Source organism: Epinephelus moara, chromosome 14 (assembly GCF_006386435.1).
Source record: "Epinephelus moara isolate mb chromosome 14, YSFRI_EMoa_1.0, whole genome shotgun sequence".
NCBI lineage: Eukaryota > Metazoa > Chordata > Actinopteri > Perciformes > Serranidae > Epinephelus > Epinephelus moara.
The window spans coordinates 25,534,551-25,552,374 of NC_065519.1; the positions used below are offsets into that span (position 1 = coordinate 25,534,551).

The 17,824-nt window shown below is 39.2% G+C and overlaps 3 protein-coding genes across 6 annotated transcripts in view; all 3 read right to left on the reverse strand.

The window, feature by feature from the left end:
- The window catches only part of col12a1a (collagen, type XII, alpha 1a), a 60,338-nt gene extending 51,681 nt beyond the window's left edge, over positions 1-8,657 (reverse strand). For 3 of the 4 annotated variants that reach the window (XM_050061593.1, XM_050061592.1, XM_050061594.1), the window contains exons 1-8: positions 8,451-8,657; positions 6,918-7,023; positions 3,130-3,246; positions 2,882-3,025; positions 2,393-2,446; positions 866-1,129; positions 549-713; positions 132-305 (exon numbers count right to left, since the gene is read on the reverse strand). In XM_050061593.1, the coding sequence (XP_049917550.1) occupies positions 132-305; positions 549-713; positions 866-1,129; positions 2,393-2,446; positions 2,882-3,025; positions 3,130-3,246; positions 6,918-6,987 (988 nt within the window). In that variant the 5' untranslated portion in view covers positions 6,988-7,023; positions 8,451-8,657. The remainder of the gene's footprint in view (positions 1-131; positions 306-548; positions 714-865; positions 1,130-2,392; positions 2,447-2,881; positions 3,026-3,129; positions 3,247-6,917; positions 7,024-8,450) is intronic. The other variant, XM_050061595.1, reaches the window with a different exon arrangement.
- A 732-nt stretch (positions 8,658-9,389) lies between these two features.
- LOC126400573 (cytochrome c oxidase subunit 7A2, mitochondrial-like) lies at positions 9,390-12,236 on the reverse strand. Its single transcript, XM_050061380.1, has 4 exons — positions 12,098-12,236; positions 10,809-10,898; positions 9,877-9,961; positions 9,390-9,640 (listed from the first exon to the last, which is right to left on the reverse strand). The coding sequence occupies exons 1-4, from the start codon at positions 12,113-12,115 to the stop codon at positions 9,582-9,584; spliced, it is 252 nt and encodes an 83-aa protein (XP_049917337.1). The 5' UTR covers positions 12,116-12,236; the 3' UTR covers positions 9,390-9,581.
- Positions 12,237-12,363: 127 nt separating this feature from the next.
- Positions 12,364-17,438, reverse strand: tmem30aa (transmembrane protein 30Aa). Its single transcript, XM_050061379.1, has 7 exons — positions 16,970-17,438; positions 16,040-16,159; positions 15,278-15,385; positions 15,100-15,187; positions 14,856-15,002; positions 14,565-14,774; positions 12,364-13,540 (listed from the first exon to the last, which is right to left on the reverse strand). Exons 1-7 carry the CDS (start codon positions 17,216-17,218, stop codon positions 13,347-13,349), a joined length of 1,116 nt encoding a protein of 371 aa, XP_049917336.1. The 5' UTR covers positions 17,219-17,438; the 3' UTR covers positions 12,364-13,346.
- Between the last annotated feature and the right edge of the window lie 386 nt (positions 17,439-17,824).

Here is a 17,824-nt window from a genome sequence, read left to right on the forward strand (position 1 = left end):
ATGTATTCAGTATCAAAATGTTTGCTGTGCTGTGAGTTAACAATGACAGTATTTCCTATTGAGACCATTTCATGTCAAAGCCATAGAACCCAATATAATGTAAAGCATTTGATTAAGATCTCTTGACTTACTTTCTTCTCCGCTGACCAGAGAGCTGAGCTGTTCATCAACACCGGAACACACCTCTGTGATGATCTTTTTCGTTACCTCTTGGATCATGTCAAAGTTGGGAACATTGTACACATGTTTGTTGTAAGGTGTGGAGGCAATTTCCCTTAGCTCATCCTCATCTGCTCCTTTGATACCTGAGGGGGAAAATGTGAACAACATCAACTCATATGTTCTTCACTCAGGGGCTGCATTACAGATGTGGCAGACTGTTGACGGTTTTAGGGTATTGCGTATGTTAGAAACATCAACAGTACTTGACTTTTACCAAGTCAAATATGGATATGAACGATCAATGGAAAATTAAATGGTTTCCAAGAACAGGCTGACTTTCACAGGGGAGAGCACCATTGAACAAAACACTGAATAATAAACCATACCTAGGACAAATATTTCCACTCCAATGTTCCTAAGCCTTTTAGCATATTCCTCCACTGGGTCCTGGGATTTTCCATCAGTGATGATCATGGCTACCTTAGGAAAAGCTTTCCTGGAGCCAGCTGCCTCCGTAAAGATGTTTTGCAGCAGGTAGTCTATGGCATCACCTTAACAAAGAAATGTACGTGCATTTTGAGTTATACGGTAATATTCAGATTTGCAGGGCAACTGAAATCACTGACAACCATGCAAAACCATATTGGCTCAATTACAGCAGAGTACAAATCTAATGTACCTCCTTCTGCGATAAAAACCTTACCTGTCATAGTATTTCCCCCTTTGTATGGCAAGGAGTTGATGGCTTGAAGCAGGTCTCCTCTTCTGTTGTACTGGGTAAGGGGGAACTCTGTGCGGGTGTCAGTACTGTACTGAACTACAGCCACCCGGGTCTTGTCCTCACCAATATCGAAGGCCCCTGCCAGGGCTGCGATGAAACTACGGATGTGCTTAAAGTTTTCTCTACCCACACTCCATGAGCCGTCCACCAGAAAAACCAAGTCTGCTATTGCACTGACCGAACACTCTGGGGAAAGAAAGCAAAGAAAAAAGAGACAGTTAGGAACAGGCCCATTAAAGAAACATATCAGGTTTTGATTGAGGTTTGGTTAAAGTTTTACTACTGGTTAATCATTGGCATAAAGCTTAAAATAGAGAAAAAGCACATCCTGTATGTCTGAAAGTAAACCAATTTCTAAGCCAGAAAGCTGCCAATAAAGGTATGGCAGCAACAGCTTGGCCCTGGAACAATATTTTTACATTGGCCCATTTCTTCTCCTGTCAGCCTAAATAAAATCAAATCCTTGACAGTTAGTTGGATGGCTCAGAAATATGCATTCTAACATCAAAGGAAATATCAGCCAGTGCCAAACAGTGGGCTGGTATAGTTCTTCCAGCAGACAGAGGCAAAATGTGGCTTTATAGACTAAACATTTAGCAGAGGTTCCACCAGCAATGTTCACTTTTATACTTTCAAATCCTGTGGGGCTTTAAATCATCGATGAAATTCTCTGGAACATTTGAGATGACTCTATTGGTATAATTGGCAGGGCTTATGTGGATGGCCTTTAATCCTCATTTCCCCTAGGTCTCATTGACTCTGAAGTCTGCTCCTCACGTCACATAAGCCTCGTTCTTAAAAGGGCATAAATTTTTCTCAGAATTCCCTGACCTAATGTTGAAAACGATGGCATCAAAGCAGGGGTTTAGTCAAACAATTTGGGTGGTTGTGAAAGAATTTCTGAGTGCTTCACCATGAATAAGGGTTTAGGAAAATCTGGAAGTGTGGGCGTAGTTTCCAGAAGAATCAACAGGTAGGAGGGGAGCGAGCATGCAAACAGATTGGTCACACCACATGAGCAGAAGACTGTTTGACAAGGGGACATCATATTAACAACTGCCACATCTTTTAACAGTTTAATGGACAGCACTTGCCTCCAGGTGGCACAATGAACACGTCATAGCTTGACAACCCCCTCCCGCTCCCCTCCTCTCAATGATGCATAACAGAACACATGTCTTCAGCTTCAAGCCTTCCTTTCCTTTTTTCTTGATGTGCCGACTGGTTTCAATTATAGGAACCAATGAGTGCCCTCCCAGTCCCTGTCTGCTTACCCGGTGACAACCCCACCAGAAGGTAAAATGTATGCCTGACCAAATTATTCCATGGGAAAAAATATATTTTGATGACAGTCATGAAGGGAAAAAAACATATTCAAAAAAACTGGAAAGCCGCAGAGAGGACAGGCCCTGTTCAGATTTTGGTTGACACTACAATAAACATACTCACTGATTGCATCTGACTGTGGCTTCCTGACTCGTCCACTGGTGTTACTGGACTGAACTGAAACACAGGAAACACTTGGTGAGTTAGCACTGCACACTGCCTGCCCAACTGTGTGCTTTTTAACAGCAGAAAAGGGCAAGAGAGTCAACACATCATAAAAGCTGGACGGCGGGATCAAAACCACATTCACACAAACACATGTATTTATGCTGAATTAGCTATAAACAGTGAGCAATTCAAGAGTCAGTAAACATGTGGGATTTCTCCATACTTTGCTTTATCTCATATAAGTATAACATCACAGTAATGGTTTAAACTATAAAAGTTCAGAAACTGCTGGAAATGCACTGAACTGGAACTACAAAGAAATCTGATCTTGTACTTGTGTGTTGTGCAAAAATAGCAGTCCACTTCCATTTATCAATTGAAACTTTTAAGGTCCAACTTTTTCCAAACAGTCTAAGTGAACCCTCTATGAAAATATGTACTTACTTGTCAATTGTCCAAAGATGGGAATACTTTCCTCTGACCCATAATAGGAGTTTATGGACACTGAGTAGTCCAAATCAGGGGTCAGATCAGTGATTGAGGTCGTGGTGGCATATGCATCGAGGGTAAAGTCTCTGGCTGGTTCATCTAGAAGAGGGAATTTAACAGTAAATCAACTGTTATGTGTACAGATGTGTGTTTAGATCAATTCAGATCACCAACATATTGTACGTGCTGACTCTCATACTGACCTGACTCTGATGTTACTTGTAATCTGAAGCCATCTATCCTTGACGAGGGTCTTGCCCATGTCATTTCCACTGTGTTCTCATTTATAATTTTAAATTTTAAGTCTGAGGGGGGTTCCACTGTAAACAAGAAGTGAAACAGTGTTAAATCACAACAAACACAAGAATATGTATGACTATGGTTATATTTATGATCAGATCAAAGTAAGACATGTTCCATCAAGCATTCACATTGATCCCAACGACAAACACTTCATGACTGAAGTGGACATGTTCGTTGTTGGGGACAAACACATAGCACTGACGTCCACTTGTGAGGGTAACAAGTAAGGAACACATGACAACATTTAAAGTGTGAGAAGCCATTTTGTTGGAGTAAAATGGCATTTGTTTGAGTTGCTCAACCAGGACGGCCAGCAACTCAAGCACTGGCATACACGACATGTGCACGACTCCACACAAACTCTACCAAGTGCAAACACTGAGTGAACCATCCAACACATGCTGAGTGCAGTCATCACAACGCATGCCCAACCACATACTAAACTGCTTTTACGATGGATTTGATCTCAGCATTACAAAAAATACAATAGTTACTGATTATACAATGGAATCAAGGTTGCCATATAGTTGTTGAGGTAACTCTTGACAGAATTAAACACCATATGTTATATATACATTGTATATAAACATATTTCAAAGACGAAATGTGGCTTGTTGTTTATTTGGTTAGAACTCTTTACACGAGTGAGTGGCACACATCCATTGCAAACCTTTTAAAAAGAATACACAATTCGTCACCGGAGACCCTTGTGTACTTTTTCATTGGCAGCAAAATGCATGAGAAGGCATGAGGGAACAAAATTACTCTAGACACTCAAAAGACTGTTCAGATGTACCATAGTAGAGTGTGTACATCAAAATAAATATAGGAAAACATACAGTGTGACAAGGCCACCGGCCTTTACATCGAGCTGACTTGATCACAGCGTCATGCATCATGTACATGAGAAAGTTGTTTGGCTCAACAACTTTGATTGACTGGACGGTAGTTTCCATGTACAGTTGGGACCACACAGACAGAGATGACAAACATATTTTAAAATGATATTCTATTTTTACAGCTTCTAGGCTACCAGCTGAGGAAAAGAGCTAACATTAATTAGCATTAGTGTGCTAACATTTAGTATAGGTCATTCACATGCATAAAAGTTAGAGTTGAATCTAAAAGTGCGAAATTCAGGTTAGTTTTAGTTTTAAATTTGTCTTTATACAACAGTAAACTAAACTCTTGTTTCATGCAACTCAAAAAGCAATATTATAATATCGCAAATCATTGGTAATGACAGAAAGTCTTTATAGTGACACAATGGCTGAAAGTAGAGAAGACACGGTGAATTAATTTTGTCAGAAAAGTCGAGATGTTAATGAGGTTAGCATGACGTAATCGGACTGACTTGTTGTGCTAGTCCAGGCCCTAATTTATCCACAGTGATATCATTGGTACTGTAGCAAACCATGATGGGGGTGATGCAAGGTGAGTTAGCATGCGTTAGACTGTAAGGCATCAGCAAAGAACTTCGCCATGTGGGTTCATGCTAGCTGTAAAGTAGGGTAAGAATGCCATGAGAGGCAAGAATATCATTGTAAAATATACTTTGAGGAGGAAGCCATAGCTTGGGACAAACTGAATGCACAGGCAGATGACAAACAGGAGCCCGCCAAATGATTAAAAACTGGGATTGGAGAATCACCAACCTGGCTTATCAACTCAAGGAGCCCCGATGGGCCGCGTTCCACCTGATTTCTCCGCGAGTACTCATCTCCAACACCAAATGGTAAGGGGGATGGACATGTGTGTGGGTGTGTGTGTGTGTGTGTGTGTAGGAGTGGGGGTTGGGTAGCAAGTAGCGATGGATGGTGGATTGAAAAATTGAGGTAAAATTGTTTTCGAGGGAGTTCACTTGCATGAGCGAACCTGTCACTCCCACGTTCGTTTGTGGCACAATGGTATAAGCATGTCGTTTCAGTTTGTTACAATTTCTTCAACCATATGTCCTCCTGGTTTTAAAATATACTTGAGGAACAAAGGTGGTTTTGTCAAACTAACAGTCTCTGGTGAGTTACTTGGATCTTGTGGTTGCTCTTGTTATATGGATGTCTGTCCCATCAGTTCCTAATAAAGGACACCTCTGGCTCCCAAGGGCCAGATTCTGGCTACTGTTCTGTAAGGAACCTCAGTCTCCAGCCAGCCAGCCAGCCAGCCAGCCAGCCAGCCAGCCAGCCAGCTATCCTGGCCTGAGCTACTGCCAGGGGGAGAGACCAAGAAGAGGAGGAAAGAACACCGACTCTCCCAAAGAGGCAGGACAGATGCCAAAGTAATTCCACAACATGTGCTGACATTAAACATTACTGCATATTAACTTTCCATATGTATTGCAAGTCAGCGTTTTTGCGAATGCCCACAAAGAAGCCCTAGAAAGGCTCTTTGTCTTTGTGCTGTCTGAGGATTAATTTGCTATTCTCGTATTTCATCTTTCCATTCCGTTGGTGGAGATATGTGAGAGTAGACGTTAGACTCCTCTCACGCCGCCAGAGAGCTTTCAAAGGGAAAAAAATCAGAGGGTTTCCATACCATATTTCCATATTTGCCATTATGTTGGATTGAAATGTTTGCATATGAAATTACTACGAGTCACTTTCTGTCAAGACTACTGACAGATTGTTAACAGTCTATGACATATTGGCTCAAGTGACATGAACAGCAAAACGTATTTAATAGCTATTAAAACTAATATATAGGCACAAAATCAGACATGGAAAGTAACAAAGTTATTTAAGTACGGCACTTAAGTACACTTTTGAAGCACTTGCTTTTTCCTTGGAGAGATCAATTTATTAGACTTTTACCAACTTAATCGCATTACGCTATTTTTATGCTTCTTGCAGTTAAAACGTTTTGAACTATTTTATATTGTTGTGCTCTGCTTCCTCTATTGCACTATTATGATGTTGCACACGTAATTTAAAACACATTTACTTACTGCTACAACCACTGCACAGAGCTTTACATAGGTTTACAAGATCCTACCACAACCTCAACACAATTATAATCACTTAAAAATATGTGATGTAGCATTTTAATGCCTAATTACCAGGGACTTGGCAATCTCCCAAATTTTGCTTTGGAAAAAGTGCAGAGGCTTGCTGTCATAAAAGCCAAACAGCAACAGCCCTGCTGAAACATTTATAGGGAAATATTTAGCCATGAAGTGACATTTGTTCTGCTCTGTGCCCTGCTGTTTAATGCATTCAATTAGAAATTGGAAATTAAATAAACTTTCCTGTGTGCTTAGTTTTGATATTTGCCAAATGTTAATGAGAAAATTGCTACTGAGGTAATTGGCTTAAACAAGCTAAATTACAGGCTAAATGCAAGTAAATGAGATCTGGATTTGGATCTTATACCGAAGCCTGTAATGAGTCCTGACATGTAAATCTGACAAAATACACTACAAATGAGAGATAAAAGCATGGCAGTCATCACAGAATCAGAAAGTCCAAAAGTTACACAGTCAAATAGCATACACAAACAAGAATAACTTTATTCAGTTTATCAAAACAAAGAGTTCAGTGTCCATGTGATGACACTCTGACATTAAATCATAATACTAATCGCTGTAATATAGAAAACCAATAGAGATATACAGGTTAAAGAGGAAAAGGAGGAGATAAAGAGACAGAGAGGGATAGTTTATGTGAGTGGACTGAGGCCAAGTGCTTTCATTTACCTTGAGCATCTATGGAGGCAAGCAGGGCTGCAAAAAAGGCAGCCGTGGCCAGCGACAGCCGAATCTTCATGTTTGGCCCTTAAAGGTCAGCAGGGCATCAATCAGTCTGAGGAGAGAGACAGAAGATATGTTTAAGATGCAGGTCTATGACATATTGTGGCGTTACTAGGCACCACATGCACATGGGGGATACATTTAAGTCTGATTTACTGCTGCATCAAGATAGCCAGATTTAGCTGGAGCTGAAGAACGCCCAGTTTGCCTTTAACTAAAAATATATGTCTTTATGCAACTTGTGCAGTGGACCATACTGCTCGACTGGAATCAATATCTCCTATTATATAACCATTATTTTCCATTATGACAGTCTGCAAGATCCATCTAGACTCGCTTACACAACAAGTGCCACACCTTGCTGCCTCCCAGTTGATTCCCACGCCCTGAGGTGGGTACTTACTGTAGGTATTTGGTAATTAGGTACTGAAAAAACATTTTAACACACGCTCATTTGTTTGGTTTTAACAAGCCTAATCTGAAAATGCATTGCCCTCAAGGTGTCCTGATCATTTTAGCGTGTTGCTATGCAACTCACTACACATGGTATAGTCTTACCTGTGGTTCTCATTTACTTTAGACCTACAGGGATGGGATCTGGGTGATCTTAGATGGTCATAAAAAACTTTAATTTTTCATGCATTTGAAGGTATAAAATATTACTGATTACTTGATTACTGCCCTCTTGTACAGATCACATTATATTTGTATCTCAAATCTTATAATTGCCTTCCTAACTACTCTTCTTCACTTAGACTAGGTCTATTTCTTTATGATTGAGTTAGAGTCAATCACAAATATCAAAGAGGGACTTTCACATGGACTCATCTCAACCCATAAGTGCACTTAAGAATAATAAAATGGAATAGTCATGCAATGGGTTACTCTATGATAGAATCTGTAGACCACCATATCCACACAGTATAGTCTTAACGCCGTCTCTATAATCTTTACTACAGGCTGTGCGCCCCGCCTGGTGCACAAGCGCGAAAACTGCAGCTGCAGGAGCTGAAATTAGTGTCCTGGCCCCTCGGACACAATTGGGGCTCATCTAATGAAAATCACCGAATTACACGGGAAGCACAATAACTGCCTCTGCCCTGCTGCTACTAAAACAGTGTGGTTATGGCGTTTCTTATATTTTTTTCATTTCCAATTTTTATTCAGTACCGCAACTGTGCACCTATTCTTAAAAAACGCATTTTTTTTTATTTTTTTTTACAAAAAAACTATTGATAGTCATTTAAAGTTATCAAGCTTGTCTTAGTTGTCTTCATCTTTAAAAAAAAAAAAAAAAAAAAAAACGCATGTAACTTGAAGTGATCAACTTATCGAAAAAGTACAAAAATGTAACTTGAAGTGATCAACTTATCGAAAAAGTACAAAACTCCTCTTAAATTTAGTAAAATATAAATTTATTTATAATTCTAAAAACGCAAAAGTCGCATTTAAAGAATAAATAAAAGTTAGTTTACTCACCTATTCAACCCCCCAAATACAGGACCGACCAAATTGCAGAGCAGCCTGCTTGAAGCCTCCCCCTCTGGAAAGTAAAGTCAGAATTTCAGGAGCTGCAGCTGGACCCCTCTCTCCTCTCTCTGGCTACTGGAAGCTCCGCCAGCAGATGTCCAAGAAGGAAAAGCCTCTTTCCAAGTGGGAAGAATCTTTCCACCATCGGCTACTTAATAGGGGGGCAGTTCCCAACTCTCAGTTTACCATCATATGGGCATCTTACGAAACCTCCGCCTGTCACTTGATAGATGTCCCCCGCTAAGACCGATCCACTGTTTGGAAATTACATTTTTTTCCTGCATTCTTTTGGTCTGGTGATTTTATCAGTTTCCAGTGCCAGTGTGACTTAACAGCAGGGTAACAGTTGGCCAGACAACATTGAGGGCGGGAGTGTTTTATATGCGCAACAGGCAACCTTATCCGATTTATTTACTCAAATGTCAACTCAAATAAAAGTTAATTTTTTCGCTTTGTAAATAGAAACTCTTGGTGTCATAACGTGGATATTTCTCATAATGCGTTCAGGATGCTTAAAGAAACAAAATCAAGCGTGATAATGTGAGCCCATATATTTCTGAAGTTTATTTATAACGTGGGAAACGATGGAAAGTGGACTATTTTGGGGAGAAGTATTTCAGACGCAGCTCACCCTGCTGCCACAATGAGGCGTCTAACTGATTGGGTTATGGCGCCCTCTAGTGGTCAAACTAAAGACCTGCACTACATACAAGTTGGGATTGGTGAGGAAAATCGAATACTGTGACTAAAAATACACAAATTACAAATGGACTGTTTAACTGAAATGGGTCTTGATCTATTTACTAAAACATTTAACATCAATATAAAGGTTGTAGCAAAATCTACCAAACATCTTCAGACACAATCAAGTCTCATAAAATGACACAATTTCACAAGATATACATTTTTATTATTATTTGCAGCTCATCATTTGTACAATCAATAAATATTTCAAAAATAGAACATACTATTGATAGGACAAATAATTTCCCAGATTACAAATCTGAGCAACACAGAGTTGATAAGTTACATACAGCATCTGCATGATTGTTCCATCAAATAAATACACCCCATCCCGTGTCACTGTGGCTTCTTGGGCATTGCAGCAGTTAGAAGCTCGTAAACGACATATCCACTCCCTGCGGAGAGACCAGACAAGTATTACAGATGTGACCAAGATACAACACAAGCTAATTACCCTGACATCAAACGATCCCTCGTGACGCATCATGCAATTACAGTAATTTGACTTTCAAAGTCAGTCGCAGTAATAACATTGGGGTTAGTTCAGGTGAAGTGTGTTTTTATATAAAAGACAGAGTGAGACATGTGGAGTGAGCCTGAGTCATCAAATCTCAGACAAATGCTGACATACCAAACACAGTGAGAGTCATTGTGGCTCTGTAGAGCACAGCGTCCTTCGACCCGCCCTTCAGATGGATAGGCATACCGTTATCCTCCTGTTTAAAGAGCAAAGATAAAAGGCATTTAGTTAACTTGAAAAGACAGCTTTACCTCAAGGATATGTGAAGGCTTCATGTGCTTCTGTTTCTATGTTATTCAAAGTTTCGTTGAGCTCATCTCTGGTTAACCATAGCAATTAAGTGGTGGCGTACAGTACACTATGCCATAAAGCAGTGCTTGCTTTGGGATTTAGAAGCAGGGATAGCCCATTTGTCAACTATGGCTACAGTAATTTCTAGCACTATGCAAGGATCAGCAAAGCCTGCCACACTGGAATGTTGATTTTGCAATGGATTTTTAATTAGCTTGCAAGCATAATTAGTATAACTCCAGCCCCAGCTACAGGCGAAGGTCATTTTAACATTGTAGGGGAAATACCCATACTTATCTGTCAAGCTACATAGAGGATAAAAATAGATTCTGTCTCCAGAACCTGGGAATAAAGTGGAAACTTTAACATTATCATTATCAGTATAAATCTTTTTCTCTGTCTTCAAAAACTGATAAATGAAGAGTTCATATTACAAGTCAAACAGGCACATAGTTACTTAAAATTATAACAAAAGGTTTCACCTCATATTGCTGAAAACTGTCTCAAAATGCTTAACAATTAGTCATACTGTTTAGGATACATTAAGACATATACAAATTTCACTTCACATCTGTGACATAACCTTTACTCAGATGTGTCACTCTAAGTGTCAGAGAAAAAAGTTCTTCATAAGACTAGACTAATAAGGCTAACAAAGGTCAAATAGCTTCTGAAACACTGTTACAAAAAAAGATGGGATGTTTATGAGATGATGTGTTTATAGATGTCATCCTTGTGAGGATAAACCTTACTTGGAACATTTTTTGCTTTTCCTTGACAGAGTTAGCGATCTGTCTGCGTGTACTGCTGGTGATGGTCTGCCTGGAAAGCTGCCGAAGTCCCTGGTGGTACAAACACTTAAGTGAGGATTTTTTGGTTTAAACAGTTAAAGTTAAGCATGACAAACAGTGGATAATGATGTAAGCACGAACATCTAAACAGTATACAAAAGTGAAAAGACACAAAATACAGAGTATTGTTATGTGACAGAAAGTTAGCAAAGTTTACTGCAAGCTAACTTCAACAATCGATGAGGGAAAGTGCCATTTCTGTAGCACTGAAGCACTTTGAAGCAAGTGTGCTATAAATAATTACTTGTTTCAAAGCATTTATTAATGAAATGGTGACATCTACTGGCCAACCACCTGTATTGCATTTGGGTGGAAGGGTTTCAATCAACAGTGAGTCAAAACAAAGGTCAAACTCACTGCTGTCACTGTTATTTAGTTTAAAAAATGGCGGCACTGCACATACAATCACTGCATATACGTTATGCAATGCAATGTTATGCATATACAATCCAAATTATTTGATGATAGTTTTTGGTTTGGTTTGGTTTTAAATTGTTTGGATGGTAAACTCAATGCAAACTGTTTACCTACCTACCTCAATTCAACCCTACCATTTAAAACACATCTTACCTTAACCCTCAAACTTTAACCTACCTTGTTTTCTGGCGTCGGTCTGTCTGTCTCCTTAACATTTATTATGTAGCTTTACGTTTACCACGCATGAGAAGGATTCTGGGAGTTTTTACGCCGTGACAGATAACGTTACCTTCTTCATGGTGGTCAAGTGAGCCTCGTTGAGTTGAAGCGAGGTGAAGGTCGATACCCTGTCGAGTTTAACGCTAGCTTCGCCCTTAACGTTACTAACTTCACTTCAACCTGACTTGCTTTAATGCTACACTTGTTGCTCAACCTGCCAGACAGCTGGCGTCCTGTCAAAAGGGCAACTGATTTACAGTCATAAACACACAATAACAACATATAAATTATACTATGTATTCCTTGAATTAATTAACTTCATTAATTCATTATTCATTGAATTCATTAATAACTTGCTCTCAACAGCTAGCTCGGTAGCTAACGTTAGCGGCAAGTATTAAAAGTTAAGCTAGGGACCGTTAAGTTACTCGTTATTGTGAGCTATGTTTAATAGTAGTGGCCAAATAATTACACCATAACACCCCCCATTAACACGTTAATGACAAAACTGGAACATTTTATGGTTAATACAATCGACTGAAAGTCATTCTTACCATAAGTTGTCTGTACATGTTGGCAAACTTCTGTTATGTATAGCTATAAGGTAAAGGCACTGCACAAGGACGGACACTGACAGTCTGACTACCCACAATCCCTTGGCGGTAGTGCCACATCCGGTCACGTACGCATATATTTAGGTTTTTAATAAGTAAATAAAAAATAAATGAATAAAGATACTAGTACTACTACGAATGATAATAACATTAATAATAATATTTAATTGAAAGAAATATCTGCAATAAAACCACAAATTACACCAGTACATTCAGCAAGTTGTTTAATTGGACCCTACAAACCTTATAAAAACCCATAAATTTCAAATTTAAACAATTTACTCAAATTAACTGAATAAATCAAGAACGCATTATTGTAACAGAGGATGGAGTGAAAAAAGGGAGGAAACTAACACGTGACACTGTTAAAGTGCATCTCATCTGGTCAATATAAAGAACACAGGATAATCTAACACTCAGACAAAATTGTAAAATAATTTTTGTGCTCTAATCAGCCCAAGACGCTATCCAGTCTATTTGAATAATGTATATAGTGGTACTGGTTAATGTCTCTATTATTAGTAAGCATTAGATTAAAATTTCAAGAAGATGCCTTGACTATCTCAGTCTCTTTATACAACCAGTCACAGCGTAAGGTAGACAATCACACTTTTGTCACTATTTGTCATAAGTATTCTACGACTCTCCAAGGATAAAATACTTCATGTTAAAATTCAGTGCTTACCATAATTAAAAGCACACGAGTTATGATTTTCCCATCCCATATTCAAGGTAATTTCAAAAACCACAGAGGTATGTCAATGAAATATAATGGTACATTCATCAGCAGGACATATTACAGTACATAATAGGGACAAAAACTTGCATTAAAAACACACACATACATCCTTCAACAATTAAGCCATTCGCAAAGCACTGCTAAAATAAAACAGGTACTTTGAAAATGTATAGATAAATAAATTTTTTCGAAGACAGGAAATGACATTCTCAGCAGCCGACTTGAAGCTATATGCACAGAGACACAGACTCTCGCATCCTTCTTTTGCTTTAGTTGCCCTACACAAAAACACAGCTTTTGATGAGACACTCAGGACAATGCTGTCTTTACACAGACACACAACACTTACAGAGAACAGTGTATTCTCGCTGAAGTCAACAGGCAGTCCAGAACGGACCCCTCAGGGTCACTCATGCATGCATAGACGGCAAAACGTGATACAGCAACAGTTTAGTTCGGAATATCTGTACTGTTGTTGCGGGTGTCGTATTTATGGTGGATGATGAGCAGAACAACGCCCAGGAAGAAGCAGATGGAGCCCACAGTGATGTAGGCAATGCCAAGGAAGGGGTTCTTCCCTCCCATCCAGGAGATGGTGCTCAGGATCATGCGCTTGCGACCATTAAAGCTGTGCACAGGGTAATCTGATGGTCATATGGTTAAAGAACAATGACTGGAGCTTCTTGCTTCACAGTTATTACATCACATCTTGCAAAGAATCACTCATTAGGACAAAAAATGTGTAAACCCTGATATAGTAATCATATTCTATCACCATATAAATCCACTGAGAGTCAATGAGCAATAAATTTAATCACCCATTTACTGGTAAGGTATTCTCTTTGCTTTTAATGGTCAATAATGCCATGTGACTAAATGTGGCCCACATATTCAGTTTAGCTCTGTAGTGTTACACTGGTTTTTGTATAACTATGTTTACTTGTTGGTTTTAGGAACTTGCAGGATTTGTCTGCACGACTTGCAAGCTTTTAGCTTCTAGGTAGACGACTGGCAATTGATTTTAAATGCAGAGGTATGTGAAATCTACAAAGTTGATTATTTCATTGTCACCTGTAAATGTAAAATTTAAAGATATTCAATTAAACATCGTGGTCCGACTTATGTCACATTTCTGCTGTGCTGATTCTATGTACTCTGTTGCTTTGCTTGCCGGTCTTTCTTTTTAGGTGGCTAAAAACAAACCATTATAGGCAGTATTTGCTCAGCTCCACTTCATTTTATGTATGTGACTGAGGGGTTTTCTACCTGGAGGCTATATTAAAAAAATATTGGGATTCAGTCTATAAAATGACCTATTTTGGGTTTTTATACTCAGCATTATTAAGACCTAAGTATAGACATTAAAAATGCATAACTAGAATTAGCACAATACTCACTTATGGTTGCCAAGCTACTACTGTATTTGATACTGTTAAGGTGTTTTGTCATTTCACTAAGTTTCGATTTATCACTCTGTAGACAGAATTTGTGAATTCACTACAACTCTGTGTTATTTAAGGTCATCTAATATTAGTGTGTTTCTACATAATAATGTGAGCATTTGAAGCCTTATGTAAGAAAATAAAAATCACCTACTCGGCCCTGCAGACTAAGGCTAACTCTAGACTGATTGTGCAGTGGAGGTTTTGGCTTTGATTCAAAGGATACTGTAAGTGATGTTCAAGACGTATTTGCCTCTGGGTAGAGTGGGGGTCGTGCTAGACTTCTTCTGGATGATGCGATAGAGCTTGCGAAAGGTGGGCAACGCAGCCGTGCGCATCCACACAATGAAGTCTTCATTGATAAAGCCGTTGTTCTCAGCATCTGATGGGTCCAACTCGAACACTGGCTTCCTCCAGTTTACCGGCTTAGATGTGCCTGAGAAAGAAAAAGACCTTACTTATGTGTTCATAAGCCTCAAAAGATCCTGCCCACAGTTCTAATTCAGTCTTAAATTACCTTGGAAAGCCACAGTAAGGTTGTTGTTGTTTCCACCAGGGTTCCTGAATTTCACATGCTTGTCTGTCCACCACGCAATTCCCTTCTTTACCAGAGTAATTGCATTTCTGGTGTCATTGGAATCGATGTGATACAACTCCAGAGTGTCTGAAATAAGTTCACAAGTTCAACAAAGTCACAGTCAGCAGTAATACATACACAGCTGAGGAGAAAAATGTTAAGTTGTTCACCGTGTCTCACTTACCATTGAAAAGGCTGTTAGCTATGGCCCCACATGGAGCGATGGGCTGCCCTTCACTTGTACGGTACGGTTCACATTCCTTGCTTGGGTTCTGCAAAAAGAAGCCATTGTTAAACTGATACAAAAGGCATTTACTGAAATCTCTGCATGTTATAATGGCAGACCTTTTCCAAGATTATACCTTTAAAGACGACTTGTCACCATTCAGTTGGCTGTCATCTCTGGACTTAACATAGCGTCTGTGATTCTGATAGAAGTTGGATAATCCGTAGTACATGAAGACATTGCTCTGCAGGGGAGGAGAGATCATATTATAGACAGACTGTGTCAGTAAATGCTGAGAAGTACTTCACTAAGGTGGCACTTGAGTGATTCTTTGTATCATCAGCTCTATCTGTAGACGTGTTTACGATAGACAGAACTTAATTTTTTAACTACTTTAAATGAAAGGTTCACGTGTGTAAATCACAGGTTTCTAAATGTTCTCAACTAAGCTAAAGCAGAGTCTGCACACGGGACTATGCTCCCATAAACATGTATTTAATTTCATTACCAGCTAGTGAGAATATGTTCACAGGGGCACAGACTAGGGACTAGTGTGCAGACATTATAACACATATCTAAGCTGCACTTAGTGACACTGCTTTGTCTTGTGCGGAAACTGGTGATATAAAAATGCAAACGGCTGACAGCTTTCTATAAGCAATCAATAAAATCCCACTGAACTTTGCTGAATATATTTAGACTAGAATAATCGATGACAATGACGGCTCCAAACAAACCTTGAGTGTGCCTTTCTTTGGACTCAAAATGGGTCTTAATGGACATTTAGTGTCAGGAGGGCAGTTTCTATCTTTTAATGCACTTTAAAGCAACGATATCAGTTCTGAAGCTGCAGGCATGCATAATTCATTGGGTCTGCATGCTGCACACTGGCACTCACCTCAAATGGCTGCTCCAGTGTGAAGGACACAGAGCAGAAGCACGGTGTTGTGCTGTTCCAGGTGAAGTTGTTGGCACAGTTGTAGCATGGACTGTCAACGTCTACACCTGTGTAGTCAATCTAAGAAGCGGGAGATAATTAGTCATAAACAAAAAAAGCAGAATTGAACATAGTAAGCACTTCTAACTACATGGATGCATACTGTTTCATACTGTTCCATATCCACATACACTAAGTAGCAATTCGATTCAGTAGAAGCATATAAACCTATGTCAGTCTAATACCACTGCCTTGCAATACATTTCACTGTTATGAAGGATATATAATTATCAGTTTATGATATGTTTAAAAGAGTTTTAAGAGGTGTTGATTCAGCTTCTAGGAGCTTATAGAGGACTGTCGTGTATATACATATACATGGGGTGTTACACTACAAGGGGTTTCTAAACTGTTGTCTAGCCTCATTAACATAACTTGGGTATCACACAAAAAAGTGTTTCTAATATTTTGATATGAATATGTGGGCAAAACACTAGAAACACTTATTATTATAATGCCATTTAACTCAGCAGCATCACCAGCTGCAGCTTCCAAATAACTATTAAGTTCCCTTTAACACCTTTTTAAAACAACAACATTATAACCTTCCATTACAGTGCTGCTGTATCACACTGCATTAGTTTTAGCTAGTTAGTTGTTAGCTTTATAAACTGACAGCCGAGTATATCCGGTAACTTAACTATGACAGATGCTAACAGTACTGAGAAACAGGATGCATCTAGGGTGTCACTTGTTATGTGTGTTCTTGCTCGCCCAAACACAAGAGGTTTAACGTTACAGTCAATAACATGGCTTCCTGTCGTGGCTGAAGTGGAAAGTGGAGATAAAGTTTGCTGGTAAAAACACAGGCAGACATTTCGGTTACTGTACCTCGAACTCTTTGATGTTGTTTGAAGTGACGTACAGGCCGATGCCGATGGGGATGAAGATGAGACCGATAACGAAGAAAGCAGGCAGCACGGTGCCAGCCGTGAGGATAGGCTGCCAGGCTGGTAGTCTCTGCTGTTTGAACGCGGTGTTGTCCGGCTTTTTACTTTTCACAACCCCTGCGCCTCCGTGGTTCGAGGCACCCGAGTGGTGTCCGTCCTCTTCCTTAGCGTTGTAGCTTGACGCCATCATGGCTGCAATCCGCTTCGGGCAAAAATAATCTACTTTAGTTGACAGTCGGCGGCTCCGAGTTAATCCCACACGGTGAAAACGAGAGAACACGTTAAAGGAAAAGGCTAAACTGTCAAATGAGGGGAGTTTACCCTCATTCTAATCCAAATATCTACTCATTGTAGTATCGATTCTAGCCGTCTTGTTAATCTTGACCAAGGGAAAAAAGCCGGAAGCAGTAGAGCCAATAGGATGTTGAAACGTAGCAGTTACGTCACTACAGAGAAGGAAGACGCCCATTTACTCACATTGTATGTTGTGTAACATCTGATGATAAATGTAAAGTGCTGGTGACACTTTTAATTCCTGACATGGACTCAGTACGCAATACAAGCTGCAACAAAGAAGTTTTTATTATTTTATTTTTATTTTATCTTTTAAAATAATAAAAAAAACATTTTTAATTTTATTTTTTTTAATCTTATTTATTATTTTATTATTTTATTTCATTATCACCAGTTTTGAAATTTAATCGCCACTGAATACTTATTTGAATCTATAGCATTCAGTTTAAAACCTGACTTAAAATGATAAGTAGGCTATTTTTATTTTAGTGTTCAAAATTCA

Excerpts from the sequence above, each read along its gene's own strand:
- tmem30aa (XM_050061379.1), bottom strand. The coding sequence starts at position 17,218 with ATGATGGCGTCAAGCTACAACGCTAAGGAAGAGGACGGACACCACTCG. Across the intron at positions 15,386-16,039 it reads CACTGGAGCAGCCATTTGAG|AGCAATGTCTTCATGTACTA; the intron begins GTGAGTGCCAGT and ends CCTCCCCTGCAG. Across the intron at positions 13,541-14,564 it reads CGTCTTGAACATCACTTACA|ATTACCCTGTGCACAGCTTT; the intron begins GTATCCTTTGAA and ends TATGACCATCAG.
- LOC126400573 (XM_050061380.1), bottom strand. Across the intron at positions 9,962-10,808 it reads AAAAGCAAAAAATGTTCCAA|GAGGATAACGGTATGCCTAT; the intron begins GTAAGGTTTATC and ends CTCTTTAAACAG. Across the intron at positions 9,641-9,876 it reads AATGACTCTCACTGTGTTTG|GGAGTGGATATGTCGTTTAC; the intron begins GTATGTCAGCAT and ends GTCTCTCCGCAG.